Source organism: Macrotis lagotis, chromosome 8 (assembly GCF_037893015.1).
Source record: "Macrotis lagotis isolate mMagLag1 chromosome 8, bilby.v1.9.chrom.fasta, whole genome shotgun sequence".
Classification (NCBI taxonomy): Eukaryota; Metazoa; Chordata; class Mammalia; order Peramelemorphia; family Peramelidae; genus Macrotis; species Macrotis lagotis.
In genome coordinates this window covers 42,868,580-42,889,879 of record NC_133665.1, presented here as the reverse complement: position 1 = coordinate 42,889,879, position 21,300 = coordinate 42,868,580, and the positions used below count along the sequence as shown (strand labels likewise).

The window sequence follows — 21,300 nt, the reverse complement described above, 5'->3', positions numbered from 1 at the left end:
CAGAAACCTAGGGGGCCAAACATAGATACAGAAAAGAGAGGACAGGCAACGCACCAGGAAGAAGATAGACGCAGGTGGGTGGTGCAGGGCGAAGGTTTCCTCTCTCAACCCAGAGATCTCAGTCTTGCCCCCAGTCCGACAACTGGAGGTAAGCTCTTTGCCCTTCCATACTTCTGCTTTCACTTGGAGATTTTTTTTTTTTGGTGGGGATGGGGGGGTTGGGGTTCCCCTTTTTTGGTGTGGTATTGGGAGACTGTGGAGTACCAAGTTGAAGATCAGGAGAGGAGCTGGAGATCATGGTACTGTACAATAAAGTTTACATAAGGATTTTTGGGATTGCAAATTTCTTTCACAATTCTTCACATCAAGTAGAATCTGTATAATTTATATATTTGTATAAATTTATATAAATCAAGAACTGTCTATATAGAAAACCGAGTCAAATATCCCAGAATAAGAGCAATTGATAAATGGTCAAAAGATACGAATTGACAAATTTTCAGAAGAATAAACTATTGATAGTCTTATGAAAAATGCTTTGAAGTCACTAAAAACTAAAGAAATAGAAATTAAAATAACTCTGTGGTACTGCCTCATACTCAATAGATTGTTATTATGACAAAAAAGGAAAATAACTTGCTAAAGGAGATATGAGAAAATTTAGGCACACTAATACACTGTTGGTAGAATTGTGGAAGGGGTGGCTAGGTGGCACAGTAGTGCCTTGGAGTCAGGAGTACCTGAGTTCAAATCCGTCTTCAGACACTATATAATGACCTAGCTGTGTGGCCTTGGGCAATCCACTTAACCCCATTTGCCTTGCAAAAACCTAAAAATAAAGAAAAGATGAAGAGAATGATTTCAGAAAGAACTTGTTTGAATGAAGCAAAGTGAAATGAACAAAACTAGAACAATGTAAGAAGCAATAATGTGACAGCAATCAATTTTGAAAGACTTAGTAACTGATCAGCAATGACCCAATACTATTCCAAAGGCCTCATGATGAAACACTTATCCTCCTCCAGATAGAGAGTGGCCCCAGTTGGCCTCCCTTCTTTCCTTCCTTCCTTCCTTCCTTCCTTCCTTCCTTCCTTCCTTCCTTCCTTCCTTCCTTCCTTCCTTCCTTCCTTTTTGATGGCTACATATTTGTAATGAGTTTTATCTTTCTTGCCATCTCAATGAAGAGAGAAGGTAGAAAATGTAGAACTGAAAATAAAATTCAAAATAAAAATAATCAACCATCACCCTTTCCTCTCCTTTTCCTAAGATCTCACAGCTTGATATGTATCAAATGCAGGACCTGGGTGAGCCCAGTTCTTCCCAGGTTTGAGACTGACTATTTCTTTACCATACCAAAATGTCTCTTGTTCATATTAACTTGGCTCAACAAGATGATATTTAACTATTTTAATAATTTAATATATATACTTTTTTCCTCAAAGAATTCTTATTGCTAATCTATGTTTCTCAGCTACCTGAGTAACTAATGCAAGAATATGACCTGATTATTACTATCTTGACAATGTAACCTTAATTTCAGGGCAAGTAATTAGAAGAAAATAAAAACCTTTTTGGTGGTAGCTAAATTTATAGTGATAGCAGTAACTTCACAATTATATCAAAAGTGGGATATTTTATTAGTTAAGGAACATTTGCAGAATCTTGCCAAGATATCTTCTCTTGCTCTGTTGACAGCCCTCCAAGAAAAGAACATGTTCTTACCTTGGGTTTGTTTTTTTCTCTGAATTTCTATTACCCTGAAATTCAAATCCAGGATAAAAGAAGGACCTTATTCATACCTGATTGATACCTGATATTTTTCTTCCATAGGAACCATTTTTTAAAGGAAGTTATTATCTCTTATTCCCTTTCCCCCCAACTGAACCCTATCTTAGCAACACCAAAAATAACTAAGCAAAACTTTTAGCACTGTGACTACTTCTGATCACATTCTACCCTAGTTGTCAGTTTTTTGTTTTTTCAGGTTAAATGACTAAAGGAACTGTCAGAGTCCATATTTTGACACACTAGCAAATAAAAGGAAATTTGATCTTTCTACTCTAAAAACTTTTTTATTTTCTCCTGTAGTTCAGCTGTGGACAGTTGGGAACTATCACTGGTACCTTAAGCAAAGCCTGCACTTTAGTGATTGGAAAAAGAGCAAGATTGTGTCCCTGACTTGGGACCCAGTGACTCCATACAGACTACATGTGCTCTGTCAAGGATGGCATTACCTCTGCTATGATTGGCACTGGAGTACTGACCGGAGCACTGGAGAGAATGCATGTGACCTAGCAAGTGTGGCTGTCATTGATGGAGGTAAGTTCCCTTTTGGAAACTTTGATAACCTTTCTAAGTGAACTAAGTTAGAAGACAGGAGAATCTAATAATTAAAGCAATGTTCTTCACTTCCTTCCTGCCTGGGAACTTTGTTTCCTCATATTTTATGTGTGAAACATAGATGCCAGTGCATATTATAAGATTTGAATAGATAACTTGTTAGCTTTTGCAAAAAGGAAGGAAAGCAGGAAAGAAAAAAGGAAGAAAAAAAAATGAATTCTTATTTCTTATTAAGATAATATATAATGTGAGATAGTTACTTTATTGTATAGTCTATATTGAAAAAACTGATTATAGCTCTATTTGGGGGGTTTGAAATTTATACCTATCATATAAATGTTCAATGTTATAATAAGAAAGTATTATATAGTAATATGTATATAAGAAACTAATCTGGAGTATCATCATAATAGATAACTTTATGTAATGCTTTAAAGTTTGCTAAGCATCTTACAAATATATTATTTGATCCTCACAACAACCCTGAAAGATAGGTATTTTCATGATCTCCATTTCATAGATTAAAAAAAATTGAGAGGGCGGCTAGGTGGCGCAGTAGATAGAGCACCGGTCCTGGAGTCAGGAGTAGCTGAGTTCAAATCTGGCCTCAGACACTTAATAATTACTTAGCTGTGTGGCCTTGGGCAAGCCACTTAACCCCATTGCCTTGAAAAACTAAAAAAAAAAATTGAGGCAGAAAGAGGTTGTAACTTGCTCAGAGTCACACACAGTAAGTGACTGAGACTGGATTTGAACTTTGGTCTTCTTGATTTCAAGTTCCATACACTATTTACTGCGCCACCAAATTTCACAATTTAGATATAGAAAAATGTTTAATAATAAAACATTCACAAATGATTTACACAAATTCAGATATAATAGAGTTTTTGCTGTACTTTAATATGTAATAACTGTAGGCCACCATTTGAAGTTTGATGTTAGAACTCTGGGTGCATGTTGTTGGACCAATGGTACATAAGACCTTAGGGCTAAATGTAGTTCTGGAGTGGTGTAGAGATTATAGCTCAGGCCATAAAGATTAATTTTAACAGGGGTCGCTTAGATTAAACAACTGTGCAAGCATAGGACAGAGGAAATTTTGCTGATGTAAAAACCAGGACTGTGTCATAGGTGTGCAAAGACGGAGACAAGGTATGTATTAAGGACTTTCTGTGGGCCAGGCTCCACACATAGAAGACATGTATAAACATGCTAGAAGAAGACCAGCCTGTTCTGATGGGCAGGGGGAGCAGAAGAAGGTCCCTGGCATAGGTGCTGGGGTGAAGCTGGACCATGAGGGGGACGAAGTCTGTACTGATTCTTCTACATACAGAACATGACCCTGTGGCTGAGATAGGCCCAGCCTGGCCAAAGGGGGTTCCAAGCAGAAAGCTGTGCTCCAAGGCAGCATTTGAATTCTCTCCTTTCTTCTCCTCACCTCTCCTCTCCAAATTTGATAAGGTCTGTCCCTTTAAATGTTAAATAGCATACAGCTAAGCAGAAGTTTCTGAGGCAGTCCACCCAAGGTCCCTTTCCAAATGGACCTAGAATCATTAATGATGACTGTGGTTTTGCCATTCAAAAAACATTGAGTTCATTCATCTGTCTGATCACCTCTTCATCCTGGCTTTCCTGGTGTCAGATTGCTTTTGCTTAGATTTGGATGAATGACATACACTGCATTCTTTTGACCTACCAAGTCTGTTTTATCCTGTCAAAAAAGGAAATTAGGTAATCACATATTAAGCCCTTAAAAAGTGCGAAGTGCTGGATTTACAAAGAAAGCAAATAAAGCCCCTGCCCTTGAAGAGCTCACATACTAATCAGGGAGAGTTGATATGCAGGCAAATATATTCAAGGGTAAATTGGAGATAGCCTCAGAGGGAGGGTGCTAGTGCCAAGGAGGCCTGGGAAAGACTCCTTGCAAAGTCTGTCCTATATGGTCTAGAGAGAGAGAGAGATATGTGTCAAATGGTAGCCATTTCATGAAAGGGAAATTCTGTTACAATACCTCACCTGCAAAAAATGTTTCTTAATTGTTTTGACTCAATATGTAGTGTAAAATGGTAACAAAAAGTAATTTTTATAAAAAAATTTTTGTATGCTTCCCATGTTAGCATCCCTTCCCCTCCTTTCTATTAGAGTTTGGCATCGTTATTTTAGAGTGTTGTCACTAATTGAAGATATCAATAATTTATAATTTAAAGACTAAAAACCTTTCTCCCTTCTTTGAAAATTGGACTGTTTCCTCATTTTTGCTCCTCATGTGTGTTTCCTGTTCTCCAGAGTCATTTAGATTTCACTGACCACCTCAGCAGTTCTTGGCCATCCTGGAGGGAGGAGAAACCTTCCCAATATAGAGCATCTATTTGGGTACCCTTTGTGTCTCCTTATCTGTTAAAGCTAACAAACATTTCCCATAATCTTTTATAAACTTGTTATTATGATTTTCTTTCATTTTATACTTAAATTTATTGCAGAGACAAAAAAGATAGCTTGTAAAGGAAAATTAATAGAAATATGATACTGCCATCTCTAGTTATGCGATATTATGTATATATATGACTACTTTTTAATGAAAACAATATTGTAACTAACCCTTTATGTAATAATTGTTTCTCAATTGAAGCCAAGGTATTGGTGACAGCTTTTCAACATTCTGTGGTACCTCCACCTCTCTGTACCTATGAGTTGCATCTTCCACATCCTGTGAACCAAGTCGTGTTCTGTGCTCATCCTAAAACAAGCAGTGCCCTTGCTGTTCTTGATGCCAATAACCAGATTTCTGTCTATAGATCTGGTATGAGTGTTTTTTTGTTTTAAATATCTGGGATTTTATTTTTCATTGTTTTGTTCTGATATAATAATACTTGGACTAAATAAAAAAATAAACCCTAGTGTTGTATTTTACTATATAAAAAAATTTTAAATTTGATACTGCCTTTGTAGTGTGTTTTCATATTAAATTGGACTAAGGGGTACTTTAAGTTTCTGTTGGTTTATGAAGCATCTTGAAGAGCAGGTAGCTAAGTATGATGGAACCTGGGAGCTGTATAGTAACTATGGGATTTCCTATTTATTAAAACCAAAATACAAATTCCAAATGATATTTGTATTCCGAGTTAACTCACTATTAAGGCAATTTTACTTAAAATTGGGGAAGGATTATACTTTGTGAGGGTAGTTAAATAAATGTTGGGAAGCATCTGCTATGTCAAAACATTTTATCAATAAGTAAAATTCAGTGCTTTTTGATATAATGAACTGAATTTAGTTTTGTGATTTCTACAATTATTTTATAAATGCATCGATTTATGTTAAAAAGACTAATTTGTATAAACTGGAAAATCCTTGTTAGTCATTCTCTCAGCTCGTGCTTTTTACCCTTCTCCTCTGCCCCAACCCTCCACTTAATATTTGTTATAGAAATAAGAAATAATGTGGAAGAGTCATGAATAGCTTAGGAAAATCAGCTGTGATCTCCACTTTAATTTGCTTTTAAAGAATGTGACTTGGGGGCAGCTAGGTGGTATAGTGGATGGAGCGCTGGCCTTGGAGCACCTGGGTTCAAATCTGGTCTCAGACACTTAGTAATTACCTAGCTGTGTGGCCTTGAGCAAGCCACTTAACCCCATTTGCCTTGCAAAAAAACCTAAAAAAAAAAAAAAAGAATGTAGCTTAATGTCACTTAGTCATTCCAAAAGTAAATGAGACTGGATCAATGTCTGTATATGGGAGAGGAGGGATAGTGACCCCTCTGACTTTAACTCCTTTATTGTGTAGTAATGCATTGGTCAAGTAGTTTGGTGGAAATGAAGGAAAAGTTGTAATGAGTTATTGTATTCTTATTTCTGTTTGTGATAATAATAATAATAGTAATTATATTTGTTTTCTAGGTGATGCTACAGATTTAGACCCTACAGTGAAAATAGGAGCTGTGGGGGGAAATGGATTTAAAGTTTCTGTTAGGATACCTCACCTGGAAAAAATATACAAGTAGGCAATTTTTTTATGATCTGATGGTACAAGGTGAAGAAGGGAAAGAGCCTTAGTTGCTAAGTCACCATTGAGAAAAATAAATGTTTGCCAGTTGTTTCAAATACTTCTTGGTCCCAACCATATCCTCTCATTCCTGCTTTCCTCTTTTTGGTGATACTATCTGCTGTCTTTCTCTATGTGAGTTCCTTTTATCCAGATCGCTTGAAGAAAATCAAGAGGTATAGATAGAATACTTGAATGCTGAAAATGAAATACTTTTAGCACTTCAGATGTTGATCTGTTTTCTTTTACTCTTTCTTATAGTTTGCCTTAAAACTGTTCGCAAGTTATTTCAAATATGCAAAATAAGATCATGTATGTTAAAATTCAATAAGATTGTAAAACATTATATTTATAATTTGTATATAGGCTATTCAACTATTCAACTACACTTGTGCCCGTTGAACTAAAGGTTCACTTAGGGAATACAGAAATTATAACAGAAATATGAATATCTGGCTAGTCTGAACAGTATTTACTTTATTATATCATAAAACAGCTTATAATTAGGGCTCCAAGAACTTGAGTTTTTAAAAAAAAATATATATATATATATATTTTGATAACTATTTCAGTATAATTGGATACTTTTATAATTCTATGTATTTTCTGTCCCATTTTAAAAGTTTTACACAAAAAGTTAGGCCCTGTATAGAGGAAATTAACAGTACACTCTTTCAACATATAAGTACCCTTTTCACATCTTGATGGTTTTTCTGGCAAACTTTTACTTTAAAATTGTGTTTGCTCTTAGCCATACAAAATATGAAATTCAAAAATATTGTTGAAATAAAAAGTTTATTACTGATGTACAATTGAAACTCAGCCTATTAGGTTTTTAATTAATTAAAACAATTAATTTTTAAAAATTAAACAATTTTTAATTGAATGCTAATGACTACTTCAAGAGAGAAGTAGTGTACTTCAGAGGTTTAAGCCTTTCTGAGTGCTGCCCACCAGATTGATATGTAATTGGGAAGTGTTTAACAAAATAAAGAAAAATCCATTCCAACAAAGAAAGTTCTTTGTGTTAAGACTATATGCTGCTGGGAATAATGGATAAAAGGCCCAACCTTGCTTCTGACCCATGCTAGCTGTATAACCATAGACAAGTTACTTGACTCCAGATTGACATGTCGGTGGCATTTCCACATCAGTATTTCTTTGCACAGATGAAATCACAAGTTCAGACCAAAACAAAAGACTAATTTGCAAATAACCTTTTCTTTTGGGGAGATTGGTCATTATTATCTTTTGACCTTGATTATCTTTGTAAAAAATAAAAACAGCAACTAGAATTTATACAAATATCTCATTTTATCCTCACGCTGTCCTTGGGAAGTAGATGCTGTTACTTCCTTTTTTTTTATAATCGTGGAGACAGAGACAAACCTGAATTAAGTGACTTGTTCAAGGCCATATATCAGGTAACTGTCTGAGTTGATTTGAACTCAGGTCTTACTGACCAGAAATCTCTCCACTGGACTTTTATATTATCAAAGAGAAATATAGTTGCCAAGAAACCTGAATAGTTTATTCTATTGCACATTATCATCCTTTGGATAAATTGCCTGCACATCTTGCCTTTAGATTTTTGTTGGCAAAATTAAGTGGTAAAATGTATCACGTAAAAGTTCTTGTATACTTGTGTATTCAGGTAGGTGCCTAAAGCCTAGCAGATGGAAAGATTTAAAAACCAGTTGTCTTATTTCTTTTTTGTAACAAAGCGGATGGAAACAGCATAACAATCTGAGAAGTGATAACGTGTTTTAGGATAGTGTTTTCTGATGGTTTGAGGAATGATTCTTTTATACTTTAACTTGAAATCTATAGCAAGGAGTTCTGAGCAAGGAAATAAAGTGGCAAGATTTTAAGAAGATTTTTAATCTCTTATGTAATACATTTACAGTTTGACCTCATTGACTGTTTTTTAAAGTGCTGTGAATTCCAAGAAGAAATTAAAATACATTCTAAATCCAAGTATAAAATGATTTTTAGATTAATTGTCATTTTGCATTTTCTGTGTAATTGTCGCTTTAGGTTTTTGAGGATTAACTATACAAAGTCATTTAGCTGTTCAGTTTTTAATAATAACAAAATGTTAGTTTTAAAATTTTTAAATTGCTTTAAATTTACATGGAACAATTAAAATTGCAAAAGTATTTTATAAATTACATACAAAAATTATTTTCCTTCAAAACTTTTTATCTTTAATTTCTTGAAAACAGAATTCACTTTGAAAACAGAGAAGATCAGGAAATAAATCCCCTGAACTTATGCCTTCTCACTTGGATCCAAGAAGGTACTTTCTTGGCTATCAGTCATGGTCAGACTGGCTCATTCTCTGTTGTTCTTCAGTTGACTGTGACTTTTTCTGAGACTGAGGGCAAAAGTGGACATCTGAATATCAGGTATTAGGAACTTTTAGATGTTTCTGATTCATTAATAACAAAATGGAATTATGCTGTTTGAACAAATCTTTATTAATTTAATTGTCTCTTAGTAATGCATTGGTAATACAAAATTCACTGATATATATGCTTGAAATCTGATCGAAGAAATGACAGGAACAAGTGTACATAGCAGAGCCTGATATATATATATATATATATATATATATATATATATATATATACACATATATATATATATATGTGTGTATATATATATATATATATGTATATATATAATAAAAAAGAAATCTGAGATTTCAAAAGAAGGGAGAATTTAATTTTCCTTTTCTGGAGATAAAAGAGGACAAGAAAATACTCATTTGAGCCTGATCTTAAATGATGAGTAGGATTTAAACAGGCAAATGTTGGGAATGGGAGTAAGGAAATAATTGGTATTCCCCTCCAGGAAGAGAGATGAATGAGTTCTGGTTTTGAGATAGAAAAGGAAAGGATGAAAATGGCAAATAGGCTCTGGTCTGTGTGACTTGGAATAGAATAGTGTGATCTAAAATGTGGAAGGTGTTTGGACACAGCTTCAAATCCGGCCTCAGACACTTAATAATTGCCTAGCTGTGTGGCCTTGGGCAAGCCCCTTAGCCCCCCCCCCCAAAAAAATTATCTGTATAGAATCAGGCACCACTGACAGTTTTTGAGCTGGGGAGTGATTTGATCAGAACTCTGAATTACTGTGTGTAATATAGATTGCAGTGGTAAGAGTTATGAGATCAAAAGATGGTAAGGTAATAGTAGGTCAGAGGAGTAGTAATAAAATCCTGGACAAATAATGAAAGGAAAGTGGATAAATTCAAGAGATCCTAGATTCTGTTATTCTGAGTTTTCTATGCCTTGTGTTCTACCAAAGAACTTTAACAACAGAAAAAGTGAATCTTTTTATATTTATGTTCTGACAAAGTATTTGCAACCAAGAAAGTAGAGTTCTACTATAAAAGTATAGTTCTCATTTAGTGTGCAATACTGCAACAGGTGGAATTAAATATTTTTAGGTAGAGCTGTCAAAACCATGCAACTTTTTTTCAAATTTGAAATTATCTTATGTAGTTACACAGAAAGCAAGACATATAATAGTAATGAAATCAAGATACAAAGAAACTGTTACTTCACCAAGGCCATAGAACTTGTATGTACAATTGAGGGTTTCTTACTGTAGATCTGGGTTTTATTTATTTTATTCCTCTATATCTTACTTGCCTCTCTATGGAAATGGAAGTCATGCCATTTAGAAACTGGCTTTTTTTATTCTTTCCCTTGCTTAAACCAGGAAATCTTGTCAACTAATCATTTGTTCTTCTCTAATTTCTGCTAGCTCATCAGTGACTGTGGATGGAGTTGTGATCAGTCTGTGTTACAATCCCAAAACCAAGTCAGTGGCACTACAGTTAGCTGATGGACAGATCCTTAGATACCTTTGGGGTAATTATCAAAATTCCACATTATAAGTTTTATTAATTTTTCTTATAAATTTAAATGCTAGAGTTCAATTCTTACTTTTTGGGGTGTGCCATTAAAGAATTTAATATATTATTTATACCATGGTTGGAACTTCTGACTACTTTACTATTTTTCTATTTTATTAGTTTTTTAGAAAAGTGTAATATATATTACTGGACCTTTCTCAGAGGTTGAACTTTGCCTTTTAAAAATATGCATATTGTTAAATGTATCATTCCTACTTCTTTCTGTGTATCCTGGAGGGTATAAGTGACTTGGTTACTACTTTAAGTGCCTTAAACCTTGTACTATTGTTTTTTTTAAAGTAACAAAATCCAAAAAGAAATGTTCTTGTATATATTTATAGAATCTCCAACTCCTACTATCGAAATGTGGAAGGATCATAGTGGTTTTGCAGTCCAGTTTCCCTACCCATGTACACAGACTACACTGGCTGTGATAGGAGGTGAAGTAAGTGATCCTGGGAAAGGACTTCTCCAAGAGAGAATGCTGTGCTAGAGCAGCTCTTCTGCTGGCTTCTGCATGCTTGGTAGAGATCTAGAAAGAGTTTAATAATGATTTTTATTCATTATTTGAGTGTACTGAGATAATATCTAAAGCTTGTTGTGCAAGTGTATATCTCCCATTGCACAAAATTTTCAAGGGTGGAGGTAGTGTTAACTTACTTTTTTGGGTTCTGTAGAATTGAGTGGAAATAATCAGGATTAAAAAGCACAGAAAATTAGAAAAAGCTATTATTATGACATGTTATTATCCCCTTTAAATGTGAAATGTTCTAGTAGCCATGACAGAAATTTAGATCCTTCCTATATGGTGTCCTATGGCTGTATATTTGAATTCAGTCAGTCATTGCTCTTAGCAATGTGGGTATTTCCTCCAACATCATCTATTGATGCTTTTTTTAGCCTATATGAATCTTGTCCCGTGTTTTTCACATATATTCCCCCTAGATGGTCCACTCAACAGACTGGGAACCTTCCTCCATGGTTTTTAAAACACTCTGTGGGTACCAGTGCAACACAGAGACTGTCCACTGATAGCATTCATTTTTGTTTTATACCTGGCTCACATCCTCATCCATTCTTCTCTTTGATTGTCTCTTGGGTGCAATTCTGTTTTGGCAATATTCTGCAGCCTCTTAGCGCCTGCCATATATTTCCGCATTGCTCTTTTTGAATGATCCATATTTTTTATCCTTTGGAGATTATGGTATTCTCAGTCATATAGCATTTTTGGAAGGTTTTTAAGTCTTAAAAAGTTAAGTTTTCATTTCAAAGAGAAACTTGGGTATTTGAAAGTGTAATTTAATTTTCCAGATACAAGCCAGCTTACTATCTCCTTCCCTTTTAATTCTGGGCCAAGCTAATTTTATATTTATCTGCATTGAGTATACAAACATGTGTTCTGATAGGTCAGCTCAGTGGACTAGCAATCCTATTTGCATGTCATGGTCTAAAACATTTTATTACCATCTTTTCCTGTGAGGGTTGTTAGGTCTAATTACTTTGAGTTGTTAATAAATAAGGTAACTTTGTAGTATTCTGTAACTTAATACAATCATCAAAATGCTCTCTGCAAACAGCAGCTTCTTACAATTGAACTCTGTGGTAGTCCTTCTCCATGATAGCACAGATAGTCTTAGTGACCATTTTATGCTTTCCTTAGTTTTGATAATCAGGATCATCATAATATTTTATTGCAACTATGAAGGAATCTTGTATGATATCAAAGTACATATGGGAGGCAGATTGTTGGAAGAGAACTTTAAAGGCTATTTTTTGAAATGAGTAAACTGTAAGCACTGTTAAATCTTGTATTTTCTGTACCTCTTAGTCGATTATGTAGCTATAAAGGTATGAAATATTCTACGTAATTTTTTTGCAAAAGTTTGCGTTTTCCTTTGTAATATTTTTTAATCAGATATCTTGGATATGTGTATAGATCATTCTCAAAGATTTTTTTTGAAGAGTGCACGTAGGCAGGGACGGCTAGGTGGCGCAGTGGATAGAGTACCGGCCCTGGAGTTAGGAGTACCTGAGTTCAAATCCGCCCTCAAACACTTAATGATTACCTAGCTGTGTGGCCTTGGGCAAGCCACTTAACCCCATTTGCCTTGCAAAAACTAAAAATTAAAAAAAAAACAGCAAATAGAAATAGAGGAAATAATCAGTCTGACAATTGCTTACAAGAGACCCAATTAATCCAGATTATACCAAGAACTAAATATGAAGCTGAAAGTGGAAAAAAAGCGAAACACTTATCAATATTTCCATAATAAATTATTTTGATCATCAATGATACTTTACCATATTTGGACTCTAACTTCTCAGTACTTGATATGCTAGAGGAAAAAATAAAAATGATACTCAAGATGAAGAACAAAGAAAGAATAATTGAACTAGGACATAGTAGAAGTCATTATTGGAGATGACAGAATTCTGAAAACTTAAAGGAGAGATATCTATATAGCTGAAAAAGAGGAAGGCAATTAACACCTGGAAGGGAAAACAATGGATGCTAACAAAAATGAAAGCAATGGATATTAACAAAAAAAAATTGAAATGATTATCAATAGCTAAGAACCCATATGCCTACATTCCCTCTTTTTTTTTTTTTTAGGGTTTTTTGCAAGGCAAATGGGGTTAAGTGGCTTGCCTAAGGCCACACAGCTAGGTGTCTGAGACTGGATTTGAACTCAGGTACTCCTGACTCCAAGGCTGGTGCTTTATCCATTACACCACCTAGCTGCCCCTTCTCTTTGCTGTTTTGTCAGGTTGTACCTCTGAGAATCATCCATAGTCATCCTCTGAAAAAATTTGTCAATGAGTTTACATACTAATCATCTCTAAAGCCATGTACATAACATAGTAATAGCAAAGATGCTATATAAAATAGCTTTCTATAGGTCCTTTACATTTAATTTTAGTTTATATTAATAGATTTTTAAAACTTTCATGGAAGTATTATTAGCATCCCTGCTTGAATTCTTTTGAGAAAAATTTTGCTAGTAAAATATAGTGAATGTAAATTATTCTAGACTCTGACTGTTGACAAAAAAGATGAAGAATTCAGCTTCTCTGGCCAGCAATACTTGACTGAATTCAAGTGGAGCCTCTGAACCCAGAGCAGTTTAACTTTTCTTAATATATTTTCAAGTAATCCTATTTATACTTTCTAGTGATTTGTATGTCTTCAACTATTATAATCACACCTTCTTCCTCACACCAAGCAAAGCATTCTCTATTTTCTTCTCAAAGTTGGGTTAGGAGGGAACATGAGAGGGAGAAATGGCTTATCAAATTGGCTCACAAAATTCATCTTTTAGACTAAAATAATGGGCATTGGGAGAAACTTGATCATTTTTTGTCATGTGACTATCCAACTGAGCTCTCTAGTAGAAATGGTATCCTCTGTAAGAGGTCCCTTTATATGGCCTATTGAAAAATTAGGGTGAATGTCACAATCTACATTTTCTTTTCTTTTTGTAGGAGTGTATCCTGGGACTGACTGATAGGTGTCGCTTTTTCATTAATGACGTTGAGGTATCTAGACTAATTTTTAAAATTGACCCATTGAACGTAGCTATGAGTACAGGCTAAATGCTGACTTTCTCCCTCTTGCTTTGCTTTCCACTTTGTAGGTTGCATCAAATATCATGTCATTTGCTGTATATGATGAGTTTTTGCTGCTGACAACTCACTCTCATACCTGCCAGTGTTTGTACTTGAGAGATACTTCTTTTAAAGGTAAGTTTTCAGATAGGAACTATAATCAACTGTGATAGAAGTTCTCAGTCTCCTTCTAAAGACTTGATGATTATGTGGTTTTGCTTATTTTTTATTATTATCTTTTAAATATGGAATCCCAAGAGTGTAAATCTTGAAATATAGTTTAGTCACTTTCCTTATTTGTATACAAGATAATTAAGACATTCCAAATAGAGGTGGCTAGGTGGCACAGTGGATAGAGCACCAGCTCTGGAGTCAGGAGTACCTGAGTTCAAATTCAGCCTCAGACACTTAATAATTACCTAGCTGTGTGGCCTTGGGCAAGCCACTTAACCCCATTTGCCTTGCAAAAAAAAAAAACTAATAAAAAAAAAAAGACATTCTGAATCAGTTAAAATCTGTCCCATGGGGGCGGCTCGGTGGCACAGTGAATAAAGCACCAGCCCTGGAGTCAGGAGTACCTGGGTTCAAATCCAGCCTCTCAGACACTTAATAGTGATCTAGCTGTGTGGCCTTGAGCAAGCCACTTAACCCCATTTGCCTTGCAAAAAAACCTAAAATACATATATATATATATATATATATATATATATATATATATGTAATCTGTCCCATGAAAAGACTCTAGAGAGGAAGACTCTGCAGCCTTCTTTAAAGATCCCATTTGTAACTCATTCTAATATTCAGTGCTCGTCTTGTCAGCATATTTTGCCATATATCTAACCTCCTAAATCCATCGTTCTACAGACTTAGGTCTATTCATATTTTGTCTGCAGTAGCAGTAAGAAAGAATAGCTTGATTAACATTTTCATCTTTCAGCTTTTCCTTTATTTTGTCCATCATCTGGAGCAATCAGTTTTCTTCTAGTTTGTTGAAAGTGTCTTTCTACTCTTTCTTTTGCATTTTAAAGATTATTGCCTTGTACTTAATACTAATATATTCCTCTAACCACCATTCCTTCCTATTTATCACCATCTCTGGGAGTCTTTTCTTTTTTAATATAATTATATTTAGACCTTTCTACTTAAAAGTTGAAAAACTGCTCATAAATTTTTTTTTCAGTTTTTGAGGACATTACTTAAGAGGGTTCTCTTCCAGATTAATGAAATAAAGCTTACTAGCAGAAGTTGATATTTTCAGTTTTGCTTGAGGAGCAAAAAGATCCCAGGTGGTATTTTATTTATAATAGTTTTTTGATGGGACTTGGACATAAGTTTCCCTTGTCACCTTTCTCCATCTCCAGAAAAAGGTTCATTCTTGAACATAAGGAATTTTGTTTTCTCACTCTTTCTAAATTGGGTAGGATAGATGTTATTAAGTAGACAAATATTTCAGCTTATAGTATTTCCATAGCAATGAAAAGCAGAAATAGATGTTTGGTAAGTTCTGTAGATAAAGGTACCATTCTTAGTTCCTCAGTCTGGTTCATTGAGGTCTGAGTGTCATGAACCAATATAGTACCTTCCACCCTACTTCCATGATCATTCCTCCCTGGACAAAAATAGGCAGAGTCAATCCTAATACACCATAGCATCTTCTCTGTTAGCTGCAGCCTTTACTTGTTTCTTCAGGTTTGTGAACTTGAATCATCAAAAGTTACAAGGCTTCAGGAAGCTTATAACTTATCCAAACCCTTGTCACATACCACTGCTACAGTCGCTTTCTAATGACAAGGAAGGTCAAGCAGTTTTTTGTTTTTGTTTCTTTGCTTTATTGCCCATCTTCCTAATCTTGTGTATAAGTGTGAGGCACCATATTACAGACTTCGGATACAAAAGAGACAAAAGGTAGTCCTTCCCCTCAAGGAGCTCACAATTCAGTGGGAGAGATTATATGTAACTGATACAATGTAAACTATGCGATAAATATGAAATAATTAGCAGAGAAGGCACTAGAAATAAGAAGAGTTGACGAAAACTTTCATTAGAAGATGGAATTTTCATTAGAACTTAAAGGAAACCAGAGAAGTCAGTGGGCAGAGCTGAGGAGAAGAGAAAATGTCTAGAACTGAGAGGTGAAGCAGACAGAAGGTCAGTATTACTGGATGAAAGTGTTCATGTCAGTAAAATGTAAGAAGACCAGAAAGGAAGGAAGGAACTTTGAATGCCAGAATGTGTTATATTTGATCCTGGAAGTAATAGAGAACCACTGGAGTTTATTGAGAAAGGGTGACATGATTGGAAAAATCATTTTGGTCATCAAAAGGAAGCTGTATTAGAGCAGGGAGAGACTTAAAAATAGGTAGACCCACCAGCAGGCTATTTCAGTAGTCTGGAAGTGAGTTAATGAGAGCCTGTACTAGAATGTGGGCAGGTCAGATGAGAGATATTGTAAAGGTAAAATGGACAGACTGACAAAACAGATTGCATATTGGAGTGTGAGAGATAATGAAGAGGCCAGGATGACTCCCAGGCAGTGAACCTGAAGGTCTGCGAGGTTGGTATTACTTTTATAATAATAGAGAAGGTTGAAGTAGGGGAGAGTTTAAAGGGGAAAAATTCAGTTTTGGACACTTTGGATTTAAGATGTTTCCTGAATATCTGACTGGACATCACAATGTCTAAAAGACAATTAGGAATGCAAGATTAGAGGTTAGAGAGTTTGGGCAGAAAAGGTAGATTTGAGAATTTTCAGTGTAGAGTTGCTAATTCAATCCATGGGAGCTGATGAGTTCAAGTGAAATAGTATAAAAGGGGAAGAGAAGAGGGCCCAGGACAGAAGCCTGAAGGACATCTAAGCTTGTAAAGGATCCAACAAAAGACACAGAGGGAGTAGTCAAATAGGGAGGTGGGGAGAAGAGAATATTAAGGAGAAAAGAATGATCAACACTGACAAAGGTGGACGAAGTCAAGTTGAATGAGGATTGAGGAAAAGATTGTTGTATTTGACAACTAAGAGATCATTAGAAACTTTGGAAAGAAGTTCCTATGGAATGACTTTGGAAACCAGATTATAATGGGTAAAGGAGAGAGAGAGAAGAGAAAAAGAAGAGACATCTATTGTTTACAGATTATCTTTTAGGAGCAGAAGAGAATTAGGATGACAGCAGGTATGGAAGGCTCAAGTAAGGGTTTGAATTGTTCTGATTCTACTTTCTTTGTACAAATAATGTTTTTTTTATACGTTAATAAAATATTATTGTTTAATATTAAACAAAATACCCCCTCTCCCCCCAAAAAATTAGACTCACTTGAATGATAAAGTAAAGGGGAGAGAAAAAAAATTAAAATTAAAAAAGTAATAGTAATAATTGTAGGTATGGCCAGGTGGCGCAGTGGATGGAGCACCAGCCCTGAAGCCAAGAGCACTCAAGCCCATATCCAGCCTTGTATACCCAACAATCACCCACTATGTGACATGCAAGCCACCCCAACCCCACTGCCCTGCAAAAACCAAAAAAAGAAAAAAAAGACCCAAAATAAAATAAAATAGTAATAATAGTAGGGGCTGCTTGGTGGCAGACAGAACACTGGCCCTTGAGCCAAGAGCACACAGGTCCAAATCCGACCCCAGACATCCAATGATCACCCTGCTATGTGGCCCCAGGCAGGCCACCCAGCCCCATCTGCCCTGCACCCCACCAGAATAATAATAATAATAATAATAAATGTGCTTCAGTCTGTGTTCCAACATCACTAACTCTATCGCGGGTAGATCACATTCTTTATAAGCCCATCACAAAAGTTCCATATTTTTCCACCATTGCCATTGCTGATTGCAACTCCCTCCCTTCATACTTCTCCACTACCATGTACTATATTTTCTCTCTCCTTTCACTCTGTCTCTGTTGTAGGGTAGGTGAGTGGTGCAGCAGACAGATCCCTGGCCCTGGGGCCAAGAGGCCTTGAGCCCACCTACCACCCCTTAGGCCCAGCATCCACCTGGTCCTATGGTCCTAGACAGGCCATCCAATCCCGACCCCTCACAAGAAGTAAAAAAGAAAATGTATTATATCTGACCACTCTTCTCCTATGGTCCATCCTCTCCTCTCGTCCTTCATTCACATCCCCACCGTTTTCCCCTGCCCCCCCCTTACTCCGCATGCCTATACCCCATTGAGTGTGTGTGTGTGTGTGTGTGTGTGTATGCTGTTTCCTCTCCTAACCACCTCTGATGAGAGCAAAGATTACCTCATTCCCCCTTGCCTTCCCCCTTCCATATCATTGCAATAGCTCATTGTAATAAAGAAAAATCTTACATGAAATATCTTGGCCTATTCCCCCTCTCCTTTTTATTTTTCCCATTACATTTCCCTTTTATTCTATTGATTCCATTTTTATACCATATTTTATCTTCAAATTCAGCTTTCTCCTGTGCTTCATCTATAAAATCTCCTACTTGCTCTGTTAATTAAGAAGTTTCATATGAGTATTATCAGTGTCATTTTTTTATTCAGGAATACATGCAGTTCATCATTAAGTCTCATATTTTCCCCTTCTCCTCCAATCTCTATGCTTCACCTGAGTCCTGTATTTGAAGATCAAATCTTCTGTTCAGCTCTGGCCATTCCAATAGGAACATTTGAAATTCTCCTGGTTCATTGAAAGTCCATCTTTTTCCCCTGGAAGAGGACATTCAGCCTTGCTGGGTAGTTGATTCTCGATTGCATTCTAAGCTCTTTTGCCTTCCAGTATATTATATTCCAAGCCCTACGCGCTTTTAATGTAGTTGCTGCTAAGTCCTGTGAGATCCTGATTGCAGCTCCATGGTATTTGAATTGTGTCCTTCTGGCTGCTTGTAATATTTTCTCTTTGACTTGGGAGTTCTGGAACTTGGCTATAATATTCCTAGGGGTTGGTTTTTTGGGATCTCTTTCTAGGGGGCATTGGTGGATTCTCTCCATTTCTATTTTGCCCTCTGCTTCTAGGATATCAGGGCAATTTTCCTGTAGTAATTCTTTGAAAATGATGTCAAGGCTCTTTTCCTGATCATGACTTTCAGGTATTCCAATAATTTTTAAATTAGCTTTCCTAAATCTGTTTTCCATATCAGTTGTTTTTTCAATGAGATGTTTCACATTTTCTTATAATTTTTCATTCTTTTGGTTTTGAAGTATTGGGTCCTGATTTCTTGTTAATTCATCAGTCTCCCTGAGTTCTATTCTTTGTCTGAAGGATTTATTTTCCTCAGAGAGCTTTCTTATCTCTTTTTCCATCTGGCCAGTTCTGATTTTTAAAGCATTCTTCTCAATAACTTTTTGAACTGTTTTATCCATTTGACCTAAACTGGTTTTTAGCATGCTATTTTCTTCAGCATTTTTTTGGATTTCCTTGACTAAGCTGCTGACTTCATTTTCATGTTTATCCTGCATCTCTCTCATTTCTTTTCCCAGTTTTTCTTCCAACTCCCTCATTTGATTTTCAAAGTCTTTTTTGAGCTGTCATAGCCTGAGTGTTTTTCTTGGAGTCTTTAGATGCAGGAGCTTGTGCTTCCTCATCTTCAGACTGATCATTCTTGGGCTCATAGGCAAATTATTTCTCAATGGTGTTCCTCTTGTTTCTCTGCTTGCTCATTTTCCCAGCCTAAGCCTGTTTTGGGGGTGCTTCCTGAGCTTTTGGGATATCCCCACCAGGATCTCAGTGTGTATGAGGCTCTGTCCTCCCTCCTGGTCTATGAATGACCGTAACTGCCTCCCTCTGCCATGGGGCTGAGGTGGGGAGAGCCCTGCTGTTCTATAGGGGGGCCTAGACTGAGAGCAGGATTTGAATGTGGTCAGAACCCCAGCCTCCTGTTCCAGGGGCAGAGGACAGAGCTCTGCATTCTCTTCACTCCCCTCCCTAGGTTCAGTGGGCTCATGCCCTGGGGGCTCTTGCTTGGCTCCGCCTGCCTCTGTTTCTGGACTGCCCTGGCCTCCCTTTGTGCTCTGAGGGCTGGGCTTCATGTGCACACCTTGGCAGAGGTCTCCCTGCTGTTCCCCCAAGTTGTGTCTGGTGCTCCCCAGGGCATAGCTCAGTAAACTCCCCCGCTGCTGTGAGCCTCGGCTCCCAGCGCCCTGGGGCTGCCTCCAGGAGGCTGGAGTTCTTTCACTCTAGCGGGCCACCCCTCTGGCGGGCGCCCCTCCAACCCCGGGGAGCAGAGCCTTTCTGCTCTTTTCCAGGTTACCTTGAGTAGGAGAACTTAGTTTATAAGTTTTATGAGAGAGTGCCTAAGACATGATCCTCTCTTGCCCACACCCCTGATTCTACTTTCTTTACTCAGCAATCCAAAGTGACTCTCCTCACATACAAGTCTAACCCTGTTCCCTTCCTATTTACCATTCTCTGTCTCCATTTTACCCCAAGATCAAATAGCAAATTATGTTTGGCATTTAAAGCCTATGACAACCTGGCCCCTTGTCTTTGTCTTCTCAGTTGTCTTGTGCTTTACTTCCCTCTACTCTCAGTACAATTCAGCTTCAGAGGTCTACTACTTGCTGATCCTACTACCCAATCAGCCCCTTCACATCCCTCCTCTTCCTCCTCCCCTACACCAGGGTTCCCTAACTTTATTTCATACTTCTCTTCAGTCTCACCTTCAGAAAGACGGCTTTTCTAGTTCTCAACCCATTTCTAGTGTCTTTATCTAAGATCACCTTTCTTTATGCTACATGAGTCTTATATGTTGAGAGTTGTTTACAAATCATGTCCCTGATTAGAATGTGAGTCCCTTGAGGTCAAACCTGTGTTTAGTCTTTCTTTGTATTTAGCACAGGGATGGGGTACCTTTTTTATGAGGACCATTTGGATATTCATATCATCATTTGTGGGCTGTATTTGTTCAAACATTTAATTAATTTACCTCTAAAATGCTTAGCAGATTTATTGAATTTGAAGTTCCACCTGTAATTAATTTAGTATTTATGAACACCCAAGATTAAAGTAGAAACTAATTTTTTTTTTGAGGAAGAGACTGGGGAATAGATAAAATTGTTTGCATTAGATTTTCTTTATTTTCTTTTTAATCAGTATTTTTAATTTTTAAATGTTTTATTATTCTAAACTTAATAAGTATCAGCAATCATTTGCATTTCTGTATGTAAGTTTAGAAAAATAGATTGTATGTAAACTCACAAATTCAATTACATATGACTAGTCTTCATTTTAGCACATTAATTTCAAAGCTCTGTTGACCTGTGAAACTCCTTCTGATCTCTTCCACATGCATTGACATTCTTTTTTTAATTCTATTTTTTGAAGGAGTATTTCTAGTACTAATTTCCTTCTCATCCCAACATTAACCCAAAAAATAACTTTCCCTTGTATCTATTTAGCCTAGTCAGTAATTCCCATAC

General features: G+C 36.3%; 1 protein-coding gene across 2 annotated transcripts in view; it reads left to right on the top strand.

Moving 5' to 3' along the window:
* Positions 1–21,300, top strand: part of ELP1 (elongator acetyltransferase complex subunit 1) — a 90,940-nt gene that overhangs the window by 38,769 nt on the left and 30,871 nt on the right. For both annotated transcript variants that reach the window (XM_074196752.1, XM_074196750.1), the window contains 8 exons: positions 2,089–2,319; positions 4,970–5,140; positions 6,237–6,336; positions 8,607–8,789; positions 10,156–10,262; positions 10,648–10,751; positions 13,790–13,843; positions 13,942–14,047. In XM_074196752.1, coding sequence (XP_074052853.1) covers positions 2,089–2,319; positions 4,970–5,140; positions 6,237–6,336; positions 8,607–8,789; positions 10,156–10,262; positions 10,648–10,751; positions 13,790–13,843; positions 13,942–14,047 — 1,056 coding nt within the window. The remainder of the gene's footprint in view (positions 1–2,088; positions 2,320–4,969; positions 5,141–6,236; positions 6,337–8,606; positions 8,790–10,155; positions 10,263–10,647; positions 10,752–13,789; positions 13,844–13,941; positions 14,048–21,300) is intronic.